The sequence below is a fragment of the Bufo bufo genome, chromosome 3 (genome assembly GCF_905171765.1).
Source record: "Bufo bufo chromosome 3, aBufBuf1.1, whole genome shotgun sequence".
In the NCBI taxonomy this organism is placed as follows: Eukaryota; Metazoa; Chordata; class Amphibia; order Anura; family Bufonidae; genus Bufo; species Bufo bufo.
Window position 1 is genome coordinate 354,778,227 of NC_053391.1, and position 12,759 is coordinate 354,790,985.

The following is a 12,759-nucleotide window of genomic DNA, read 5'->3' on the forward strand; positions in this document are numbered from 1 at the left end:
TATTAGTACCTTAAGTTACACAGCCAGATCTGCCACTGCCGCACCAGGAGGGGAGGAGGTAAGATAAAGCAAAAAGCAGTGGCCCTGCATATATATTGACTTTATTTTATATTAGAAACCGGTCTGGGAGAAAAATCCGAATTAATAATTGCCATTCATAAATTAGTGGGGGATTATTATAGAGACATAAGGGGTTGGGTTCTTCTCTCTGTCTGCTGCTGAACAGGGGCCTGGGGCCCACCACCGGCCACATTTACTAATCTTTGCTCAGGGGGGGCCCTCATGGTGTGGACTGGACTGGTCATTTTCACTAAGGAATATAGCTTAACCATTTATGTGCAAAAGAGAAAAAAAGAGGTGGCCGTTGGTGGCCCCAGGCCACAGTTCATCAGACAGACAGAGAGAAGTCCTTATGTCTCTCGTGACTCGTCTCTCTAATAATCCACCAGTAATTTAAATAACCCCATTAGTGGGGGATTATTAGAGAGACGGGAGACAAAGGGGTTCTCTCTGTCTGCTGAACTGTGGCCTGGCCTGGGGCCGGCCGGGCACATTTACTAATCTTTGCTCAGGGGGCCCCACATGGTGTGGTGTGGACTGGTCATTTTTACTAAGGAATATAGTTTAACTGTTTATGTGCAAAAGAGAAAAAAATAAGTCACTAAGTCAGCTCCAATCAGATATCTGCACATAGACCAAGAGTCTTGGTCTATGTGCAGATATCTGATTGTAGCTGACTTAGTGACTTATTTTTTTCTCTTTTGCACATAAACAGTTAAACTATATTCCTTAGTAAAAATGACCAGTCCACACCACACCATGAGGGCCCCCCTGAGCAAAGGGTGACACCAGCCATAGCAACGCCACTGCCTCTATCTGTAAGTCGCTGGAGTGCACGGCAGGCTCGCTTTTCTGAAGAAAGTGGAACTGTGAACTGTCTGAACTCTGAACGGCTGTACAGTCAGTAGTGGCATGTGACACATGTGACAATAATAATGTGTCTGCTGGCCTGCAGCCTGGTAAAGATCTGTGTCGTGTCATGTGTGATGTGCATCCCAATTATACCATACATACGTGTACAGATACTGGTCCTGTACTCCTGTGAGGCTGCAAGGCAGGGGTGTGGACCACTCATGAGACTGCATTTTGCTAAGGCCTCATGCACACGGCCGTTGTTTGGGTCCGCATCCGTTGCTCCGTTCCGTGGCCCCGCCAAAAAAATAGAACATCTCCTATTCTTGTCCGTTTTGCAGACAAGAATAGGCATGTCTACAATGGGCCGCCCGTTCCGTTATGCAAATTGCGGAAGGCACACGGGCGGCTTCCGTTTTTTGTGGATCCGCGGTTTACTCTACGAGGTGTGTGGATTATTATTTTTTGTGTGTGTTGTGGTGGAGGGCGTGATTGCATGCTAGGGTGTGTGAAGGCGGGATCCAGGGGGCCCAAGTAAATTCTTGCCCAGGGTCCAATCAATATTAAAGACGGCCCTGGATTGGAGGCTTGGGCAGATAAGTGGCAGATTAGGTTTAACACTGACAAATGTAAGGTTATGCACATGGGAAGGAATAATGCAAGTCACCAGTACATACTAAAAACACTGGGTAACACTGACATGGAAAAGGACCTAGGAATTTTAGTGAACAGCAAACTAAGCTGTAGAAACCAGTGTCAGTCAGCTGCTGCAATGGGTTGCATCAAACGGGGCATAGATGCCCGTGATGAGAACATAGTCCTGACACTTTACAAATCACTAGTCAGACCACACATGGAGTACTGTGTACAGTTATGGGCTACTGTGAACAAGGCAGACATAGCAGAGCTGGAGAGGGTTCAGAGGAGGGCAACTAAAGTAATAACTGGAATGGGGAGACTACAGTACCCTGAAAGATTATCAAAATGAGGGTTTTCACTTTAGAAAAAAGACGACTGAGGGGAGATCTAATAACTATGTATAAATATATCAGAAGTCAGTACAGAGATCTCTCCCCTCATCTATTTATCCCCAGGACTGTGACTGTGAAAAGGGGACATCCTCTGCGTCTGGAGGAAAGAAGGTTTCTACACAAATATAGAAAAGGATTCTTTACGGTAAGAGCAGTGAGACTATGGAGCTCTCTGCCTGAGGAGGTGGTGATGGTGAGTTCACTAAAAGAGTTCAAGAGGGGCCTGGATGTATTTTTGGAGTGCAATAATATTACAGGCTATGGCTACTAGAGATGGGTCGTTGATCCAGGGAGTTTTTCTGATTGCCTGATTGAAGTCGGGAAGGAATTTTTTTCCCCTTAAGTGGAGAAAATTGGCTTCTACCTCACAGTTTTTTTTTTGCCTTCCTCTGGATCAACTTGCGGGATAACAGGCCGAACTGGATGGACATATGTCTTTTTTTCGGCCTTATAAACTATGTTACTATGTTACTACAGTATAAATGAAGCCTATATTCTGCTGATACCATGTCAGAAATCTTGCAACTGCTGTGCAACATTTCCCCCCCAGAAGCTTCTGTGAAGCCCTAGTATGACTTGAAGTAATATTATATTAGTTAAATACCCATAATGCTCTACCGTTACCTTAAAGGGATTCTGTCACCAGGATTAACGATATAGCGATATTTATATGTGCCCATTAGTCTCCATGCAGTGTTTAAAATGATCCCACTGTTTATGCTCTGTGTGTGTTAGATTCTTATAAAAACCGATCTTATTGATATGCAAATTACTTCGGTCAGGAGCCCAAGGGGTTGTCCCACGATATGTTGGAGCCCAGCCGCGCCCATCGAGCCGGAGCCCAGCACCGCCTACCACTTAATTTATTCACTCCACTATCCCTGACGTCAGTTCTTCTCAGTGCCGTAATATCGCGCAGAGGGAGCCGGCGCATGCGCAGTTGACTCGTCGAAGCCGGTGCCAGTAGTCCGCATGGGCGCAGACTACAGTGTCCACTGCACCTGCGCGAGATTACAGCACTGAGAAGAACTGACGTCAGGGATAGTGGAGTGAATAAATTAAGTGGTAGGTGGTGCTGGGCTTCGGATCGATGGGCGCGGCTGGGCTCCAACATATCGTGGGACAACCCCTTGGGCTCCTGACAGAGGTAATTTACATATCAATAAGATCTGTTTTTATAATAATCTAAAGCACACAGAGCATAAACAGTGGGATTATTTTAAAAACTGCATAGAGACTAATGGGCACATATAAATATCTCTATATCGTTAATCCTGGTGACAGAATCCCTTTAAAGTCTCCAAAAAAGAGCTCATCTTGAATAGAGAGGATGAATACAAATAAAATGTATTTTAAAGGACAGTTCAGCAAAATGTGTATGATATTAGAATGAAAGGGTCATGTTACATAATATTCACTAACACAGAAACTACTGGACATTGAACTATAGGTCATGTCAAACAAGCCGTTGATGATTGATGGTTGTGTAGTTAATTATTATCACATCCAATAGATCCATTGGGGTGCCAGGCCAGATATAAACTGCCTTAGCACAAGCAGTATCACTCATCACTCCTGTCACTTCCATTCGCCTGTCTCCATCCAAACATCAAGAGTCACCATGTCCTTCAATGGAACCTGGAATGTCTATGCTCAGGAGAACTATGAGAATTTCCTGAGGACTGTAGGTAAGAATAGCATACACTGAACTTTATACATGTTTATTTAATATTAACCTTATTTTTTCATACTAACGTTTTGTATGTAGGCCCACATTTCTGGAACCAAGCAAGGTGGAGAGATACTTTTACTCATGCAGACCACATTAATATCTAAGGTCCCAGTATAAGTTTTGCCAGGTGCCATATATGAAATTCAGTCCAATATATAAACTCCATCATGGTTCTACAGTGACTACTCCTCAGTGTACTTAGGCATAGCAACTGCAAAAAGTTTTCAGCCACTTGTATTTTCATTTTGACCATAATATTCTTCAATATTCTGTATTACAGGTTTGCCTGAAGATATTGTCAAAGTAGCAAAGGATGTCAACCCCGTAATTGAAATCCAGCAAAATGGAAATGAATTTGTTGTTGCCACAAAGACCCCAAAGCAAACTCATAGCAATTCCTTTACTGTTGGAAAGGAGTCAGAAATCACCACCATGGATGGAAAGAAGATCAAGGTAAAGATTTCATTTATTGTCTTTGAAATCTCATTGCTTTGTGAATAGATGTAACATATAGGAGTTTTGTGAAACTGTGCAAAAGAAAATTTTCAAGCGTAAAAACCAAATGAAAGCTGTACTGATTGGTTGCTATAGGCAACAAATACACTTTGCCTTTCGTAAATTTGCACAATTGTGTTTAAATGCATCTGGACATAATGTAAGGCCCTGCTCACATCTCTTCATGCATCTACACTAATGTGTATGTTGGAAAAACTCCCAACATACATGTCAAGCATATTTATGATTTAGGGGGTATTATCTCTCCTTGGGGAGCTTATAGGCCATACTATCCTCTACTATTGTAGTGTCAGTGAGAATGCGATTTGCAGGTGCAGGGTACAGTGGCTGCCGGACCTGCTAGGTCTTAGTCATAGATCAGCTTTATATTGCAATCGAGGGCTTGTATTTGCCCTGTAACTGGAACTAAGAGTCTGGCCCTGGTCACAGAAAATATTAGCAATGAAAGAAAAATACTGTAATGTTAAAATGTCCCTTATAGGTTTCTTATGACCTAAAGGACATGTATATAAAAATGAATCCAAAAAAAAAAAAAAACACATCAGTAGCTACAGCTATATCCCTATTCCTTACCCAAAATGATGTATACCTATTATTGCATTTTAAAAAAAGACTTCCAAAAAGGAAGACATGACTTAAATGTTTTAGTCACAATTTTTTTGTTGAAAAAATGTAAAAACAGGGACTTTTTTTTATTTTCTCAATATCAGCAAAAATAAAACATACTAACATAAAAAAAACATGTATCATGATTTTTTTTTATAATCGAATGATCAAGCTCCCAGTCTACCCCAGTTGTATAATGACTGTGCTTGGTATTGCAGCTCAGCCCTACTCACTTAAATGGGGTTGAGCTGCCTCTAGGCCATGTGACTGATGAATAGGACATCATTTGGCCTAGGAAGAGGTCTGAGCGCTCACGGAGAGCTGCGGCCTCTTCATACAGCTGAGTGGCGAGGTACCAGGAGTAGGACCCCTGCAGATCTGATATTGATGACCTATCCTGAGGATAGGCCAGACATATGGAAATCCTGGATAACCCCTTTAATCTGATATGAATATTGCCTAGTTTTAAATCATAGATGAAGAAGCATGGTATAAGCATCCACCCCAGGGATGAGCAACCTGTGGCCCTCCAGCTGTTGCAAAACTACAACTCCCAGCATGCCCTAATAGCTGTAGGCTGTCAAAGCATGGTGGGAGTTTTAGTTTTGCTACAGCTGGAGGGCAACAGGTTGGGCATCCCTGCTCCATGCCATAAAGAAATGAGTAAGCATTATATAGTTTGCTTTAGAGTTTTCCATGCTCTTTGATGGAAATTATCAGATTTAGCTAATGAAAATATATTACAGGTTGCATATGAAATGACATTTCCTAATATATTATTGTCTCTTACGCAAGATTACAATATTGTTTTTCCTTTTCTATAGGTTACTGTGCAACTGGAAGGTGGAAAACTCACCTGCAATAGCGACAAATTTTCTCACATACAGGAAGTCAATGGAGATGAAATGGTGGAGGTATGTTTCTAATAGATCAGGGAACTAAGATAAGGTGCCCATACAAATTAATGTCGACTAATTGCTGGTGTTTTTTTTTCTGCAAGATCAAATGACAATCTAATGTTTATGGGAGTATCCTGACTTTTCTCTGATGGCAGATGTTGACTAAAGGATCCAGCTATTGCATTTCAGAAAATCCAATCCGTTTGTTCTTAAAGGGGTTCTCATCACAGACAATGGGGGCATATCGCTAGGATATGTACCCATTGTCTTATAAGTGCGGGTCCAACCACAGGGACCCGCACCTATATCAAGAACGGAACCCTGAAAGTGTTGAAGGGCGCACTGCGCATGTGCAGCCGCCCTTCATTAATTTTCTATGGGGCCGCTGAAAATAGCCAAGCGCTGGCTCGGCAATTTCCGTCGGGCACATAAATGTGAATGGGAGCGGAGGCCAGTCATTTGCGGTGCGCTCCCATTCACTTCTATGGGGAGCGCGCTTGGTGGTGGTCGGACCAGAGTCCTCCAGCCACCACCTTGCGGGGCTCCGTTCCCGATATAGGTGCGGGTCCCAGCGATGGGACCCGCACCTATAAGACAATGGGGGAATATCCTAGCGATATGCTCCCATTGTCTGTGATGAGAAAACCCGAAAAGTAGCCACCAGAGGTGTTTGGTAGTGGCTTGCTCCTCTCTCCCTATTGAAAATGCATGCACTTTCAAAAAAAGATAATCATGCACGTGTATGGGAAAGTCGGGAGGGATAGCTGTCAGCTGAACAAGAGTTTGTTTGGCTAACAGTTATCTGTATGGTCAAAATTAGAATAGAATAATTTAGAGGTATTTCATCCCAATAAAATCTGTCCCATTGTCTGCAAATGGTTAAGAAAAAAATAAACAACATGCTCTGACAGTGCCCGAATCTGTGCTGTGCTCCACTTCCTGCTCCTATCTTAACACAGCAGGAAATGGCTTGGAATGCTACTCAGCCAATCACTGACTACACTGATGACCCGCCTCAGCCAGTGATTGGCTGAACAGTATTCCCAGCTATTTCCTGCTGTGTCAAGACATCAGCAGGGACCTTCTTTTAACCTTTTGCAGGCCATTTTATTGGGCTGGAATGCTCATTTAAAGGGATACACAATGGTTACACTACAGGTATATATATATAAATATATATATATATATATATATATATATATATATATATATATTAAAATAGACAGAATTTTTTGTGTTCTCATAGTTGTAGACATGGTTTAACTAAAAACAGTTCCTTTTTCATTTACAACTATAACTACAATTATAATATTAATATTGGCAATTTTATGTTGGTGTGGCTTTCTCACTTGCTCAGACTAATAGGAATAGGGAAACTAAATAGGGAACATAAGGCTTATTTATGTAACGATGTGTTTTAATTTGAAATTTTGTTTCCCTCCTTGCAGAAAATCACCATTGGCTCATCAACACTAACCAGGAAAAGTAAGAGGGTTTAAGATCCTGCAATTCCTATTTTGTACCAGAAACCAAAAACATCTGTTGTCTATTAATAAAGAAACGATTTTGCTTGAAAAGTATCTTTGTTCTATTTAAATGGTCGCTGTCGTTTCACATAACTTTGCATAAATCAATAGTGGACAAAAAATTCAGGCTCACCCGCCATCAGGAATGATCAATCCACTGTGCGTGGATCCTGTCAGACTTCTGAAGTAATTTACATCCAAAACAAAATGATCCAGCACTTAGTAACATCTAAATTCAGTCTTTATTCTAGTAAAAATATTATTATATCATGGCATTGCAAAGAAAAATAGCACTGAAGTACCCATGCATTTCGACAGACTGGTGCGTTCTTAGCCGTAGTGAGAAATAACAGAGAACACTGCCTACTTCGGACAAGTCTTCAGTTAAGATCAATGAAAGATTCAATGGGTAGAAACTCCCACAACAAATGCTGATGTTTCACTTGGTATTTATTCATACATACAGTATGAGATTTCACAATGGATAATACAAAACTGAAAAACATGGCGCAAGTAGTGTTAAATACAAGTATAACCAAGTGCAAACGAAATACACGAAAGACATAATAAATGGAGGGAAATAAAATAAAAACATAGGGGATCATTTATTAATCTGAAATACAGCTAAACTAGGCGTATTTCAGGTGCAGATTGCAGAGCAATGGCTAGTTGTGCCGCAATCTGCGAGTTCTCCCCACTCACGCCAGGTCTAAAAGGGTGGGCGTGGTGTGGGTGGGGAAGGGGACGGGCTGGCAGGCCTGTTTCATATACCATTTTCTACGCCTGGTTTAGGCGTAGAAAAAGGTCTAAATGTAAGACAGCAAGGAAGCTGTGTTATATTTAGAACTGGCGCTAGATTCGTCCAAGTTAAGAAGAGGCCCGCACCTCTATATAACTTCGGGGGATCCACTGCCAGCTTGGAGCTTTATTAAGACCGGTGTCTAAAAAGATGGTCTTATTAAATGTGCCCCATCTATTAAATTATGTAAAAATTTCCAGGTACATATAAAAAAAATTATCCCACACAGTGAGCCCCATAAAAAAAAATGACAAAACAATTATGGAATTACCTTCCCTCAACTTTTAGCAAATGAGGCAGTGGAAAAAATGGCCCAAGGGTCATTGAAAGGGGTTTAGGCAGAAACCCTTCTGTCCTGTATGGGGGGCCTGGTTTGATCCTTGCTATGGGACCCTTGCTTCTCTATATACACCACTGACATGAAGTACAATGTATCATGGAAAAACATTTTCAGAATGGCTTGGATAAGTAAAAGCATTCCAATGTTATTACCACATAAAGTGACACATGTCAGATTTTAAAAATGGGCCTCCGGCACTTGGTAACATAGTAACATAGTACATAAGGCCGGAAAAATACATCTGTCCATCCAGTTCGGCCTGTTATCCTGCAAGTCGATCCAGAGGAAGGCAAAAAAACCCTGTGAGGTAGAAGTCAATTTTCCCCACTTTAGGGGAATAAAAAATTCCTTCCCGACTCCAATCAGGCAATCAGAATAACTCCCTGGATCAACGACCCCTCTCTAGTAGCTATAGCCTGTAATATTATTACGCTCCAGAAATACATCCAGGCCCCTCTTGAATTCCTTTATTGTACTCACCATCACCACCTCCTCAGGCAGAGAGTTCCATAGTCTCACTGCTCTTACTGTAAAGAATCCTCTTCTATGTTTGTGTACAAACCTTCTTCCCTCCAGACGCAGAGGATGTCTCCTCGTCACAGTCACAGTCCTGGGGATAAATAGATGATGGGATAGATCTCTGTACTGACCCCTGATATATTTACAGTGCCGTTTGAAGGAATTTGGGGGCCCCAAGCAAAATAGACATGGAGGCCCCCCCCTCCACGCCCTCCCCACCTTACGCACGCAAAGCCTACAGGAACCACAGTATAGCCATACAGTTTAACCCCTTAGGGACCGGGCTCATTTTCACCTTAAGGACCAGGCCATTTTTTTGAAATCTGACCAGTGTCAATTTAAGTGCTAATAACTTTAAAACGCTTTGACTTATCCAGGCCATTCTGAGATTGTTTTTTCGTCACATATTGTACTTCATGACACTGGTAAAATGAAGTCCAAAAAATTATTTTTTGGGCACAAAAAAAAACCAAATTTACCAAAAAATTGGAAAAATTAGCAAATTTCAAAGTTTCAGTTTCTCTACTTCTGTAATACATAGTAATACCCCCAAAAATTGTGATGAATTTACATTCCCCATATGTCTACTTCATGTTTGAATTATTTTGGGAATGATATTTTATTTTTTGGGGATGTTATAAGGCTTAGAAGTTTAGAAGCAAATCTTGAAATTTTTCTGAAATTTACAAAAACTCAATTTTTAGGGACCAGTTCAGGTCTGAAGTCGATTTGCGAGGCTTACATAATAGAAACCACCCAAAAATGACCCCATCTAAGAAACTACACCCCTCAAGGTATTCAAAACTGATTTTGCATACATTGTTAACCCTTTAGGTGTTGCACAAGAGTTATTGGCAAATGGGGAGGAAATTTGACGAAGCAAGGGTTAGCAGCCATTGTATCTTTATTGCCCTGACTCTGCCGTTTACAGAAACACCCAATATGTGGCCGTAAACTACTGTACGGCCACACAGCGGGGCGTAGAGTGAAAGGTGCGCCGTTTGGTTTTTGGAAGGCTGATTTTTATGGATTGGTTTATTTACACCATGTCCTATTTGAAGCCCCCTGATGCACCCCTAGAGGAGAAACTCCCTAAAAGTGACCCCATCTAAGAAACTACACCCCTCAAGGTATTCAAAACTAATTTTACATACGTCGTTAACCCTTTAGGTGTTGCACAAGAGTTATTGGCAAATGGGGATGAAATTTGCGAATTTCATTTTTTGCCTAATTTTCAATTTTAACCCATTTTTCCACTAACAAAGCAAGGGTTAACAGCCAAACAAGACTGTATCTTTATTGCCCTGACTCTGCTGTTTACAGAAACACCCCATATGTGGCCGTAAACTACTGTACGGCCACACAGTAGGGCGTAGAGTGAAAGGTGCGCCGTTTGGTTTTTGGAGGGCTAATTTTGCTGGACTGTTTTTTTGACACAATGTCCCATTTGAAGCCCCCCTGATGCACCCCTAGAGTAGAAACTCCATAAAAGTGACCCCATCTAAGAAACTACACCCTTCAAGGTATTCAAAACTGATTTTGCAAACTTTGTTAACCCTTTAGGTGTTGCACAAGATTTAATGGAAAATAGAGACACAATTTCAAAATTTCACATTTTTGGCAGATTTTCCATTTTAATATTTTTTTTCCAGTTACAAAGCAAGGGTTAACAGCCAAACAAAACTCATTATTTATGGCCCTTATTCTGTAGTTTACATAAACACCCCATATGTGGTCGTAAACAGCTGTACGGGCACACGGCAGGGCGCAGAAGGAAAGGAATGCCATACGGTTTTTGGAAGGCAGATTTTGCTGGACTGGTTTTTTGACACCATGTCCCATTTGAAGCCCCCCTGATGCACCCCTAGAGTAGAAACTCCGAAAAAGTGACTCCATTTTAGAAACTACGGGATAGGGTGGCAGTTTTGTTTGTACTAGTTTAGGGTACATATGATTTTTGGTTGCTCTATATTACACTTTTTGTGCAGCAAGGTAACAAGAAATAGCTTTTTTGTCACGTTTTTTTTTTTTGTTATTTACAACATTCATCTGACAGGTTAGATCATGTGGTAATTTTATAGATCAGGTTGTCACCGACGCGGAGATACCTAATATGTATACAATTTTTTTTATTTATGTAAGTTTTATACAATAACTTCATTTTTAAAACCAAAAAAATGTTTTAGTGTCTCCATAGTCTAAGAGCCATAGTTTCTTCAGTTTTTAGGCGATTATCTTGAGTAGGGTCTCATTTTTTGCGGGATGAGATGACGGTTTGATTGGCACTATTTTGGGGTGATATGACTTTTTGATCGCTTGCTATTACACTTTTTGTGACGTAAGATGGCAAAAAATGGCTTTTTTTACACTGTTTTTATTTTTATTTTTTTACGGTGGTCACCTGAGGGGTTAGGTCATGTGATATTTTTATAGAGCCGGTCGATACGGACGCGGCGATACCTAATATGTATACTTTTTTTTTATGTAAGTTTTACACAATGATTTCATTTTTGAAACAAAAAAGAATCATGTTTTAGTGTTTCCATAGTCTAAGAGCCATAGTTTTTTCAGTTTTTGGGCGATTATCTTGAGTAGGATCTCATTTTTTGCGGGATGAGATGACGGTTTGATTGGTACTATTTTGGCATACATGCGACTTTTTTGATCACTTTTATTACCTTTTTTGGGAAGTAAGGTGGGCAAAATTTCAAGTTTTTATTTTTTTATTTTTATGGCGTTCACCGTGCGGGGAAAGTAACATGACCATTTTATAGATCAGGTCGTTACGGACGCGGCGATACCTAATATGTGTAGTGTATTTTATTTTTTTAATTTTTATTCAGTGATAAATATATTTTTTTTTATCTTACCTTTTTTCTTTTTTTTTTACTTTTTTTTGACCCAGACCCACTTGGTTCTTGAAGATCCAGTGGGTCTGATGTCTGTATAATACAGTACAGTACAATATATATTGCACTGTACTGTATTTTACTTACACTGAACAGATCTATGCTTTTAGCATAGATCTGTTCAGCACCATGGACAGCAGGACGCCTGAGCAGGCGTCCTGTTGCCATGGGAACCTTCCCCGTCTGCCACAACTTCGCAGACAGGGAAGGGTAAGCACAGGGCTGAGGGGGGCTGTCGGGGGGTTCTCTCCCTCTCCATCGGGGGGCTGCAAAGACCGATGACAGTTAACTTTTTCCATACAGCGGTCCGTACGGACCGCGGTATGGAAAGGGTTAAACGGCTGACATCTGCACAGATGTCAGCCGTTTATACCAGGGTGCCAGCAATGTGCTGGCACCCTGGTATACCCACTAGAAGCCAACGATCATTCATGGGGAGGCGGGCGGGGGATCGCGATCCCGCCTGCCGCACCGCCCACTTCCTGCAACGCCCCCACCGCCTGCGACACCCCCGCGACAAAATATTGATTTTAGCCACTCTAAAGTTTCTGATCCCCGCGGTCAGAGACCGCGGGGATCAGAAACTGCAAAAAGCGCAGCAAACCGCAGGTCTGAATTTACCTGCGGTTTGCTGCGATCGCCGACACGGGGGGGTCACATGATCCCCCCTGGCGTTGTGACAGGATGCCGGCTGAATGATTTCAGCCGAAATCCCGTTCCGATTAACCCCTGGGGCGCCGAAATGCCTATTTAAAAGTTAGGACGTACCGGTACGTCCTATGTCCTTAAGGGGTTAAGTTCACCCACATTTTATATAAATAAAAAAGGAGGTTTACAGTGCAAATACTGCTTTTGCATTTAATGTGCATGAAATTTGAACAGTGCCATCCACAGATCCCCCTCCCCTAAACAGTGCCATCCACAGATCTCCCCCTAAACAGTGCCATCCACAGATCCCCCCTAAACAGTG

The 12,759-nt window shown here is 41.6% G+C and overlaps 1 protein-coding gene across 1 annotated transcript; it reads left to right on the plus strand.

Moving 5' to 3' along the window:
- The first annotated feature begins 3,470 nt into the window (after positions 1–3,470).
- Positions 3,471–7,276, plus strand: LOC120995355 (fatty acid-binding protein, liver). Its single transcript, XM_040424503.1, has 4 exons — positions 3,471–3,631; positions 3,956–4,128; positions 5,622–5,711; positions 7,145–7,276. The coding sequence occupies exons 1-4, from the start codon at positions 3,565–3,567 to the stop codon at positions 7,193–7,195; spliced, it is 381 nt and encodes a 126-aa protein (XP_040280437.1). The 5' UTR covers positions 3,471–3,564; the 3' UTR covers positions 7,196–7,276.
- The last annotated feature ends 5,483 nt before the right edge of the window (positions 7,277–12,759 follow it).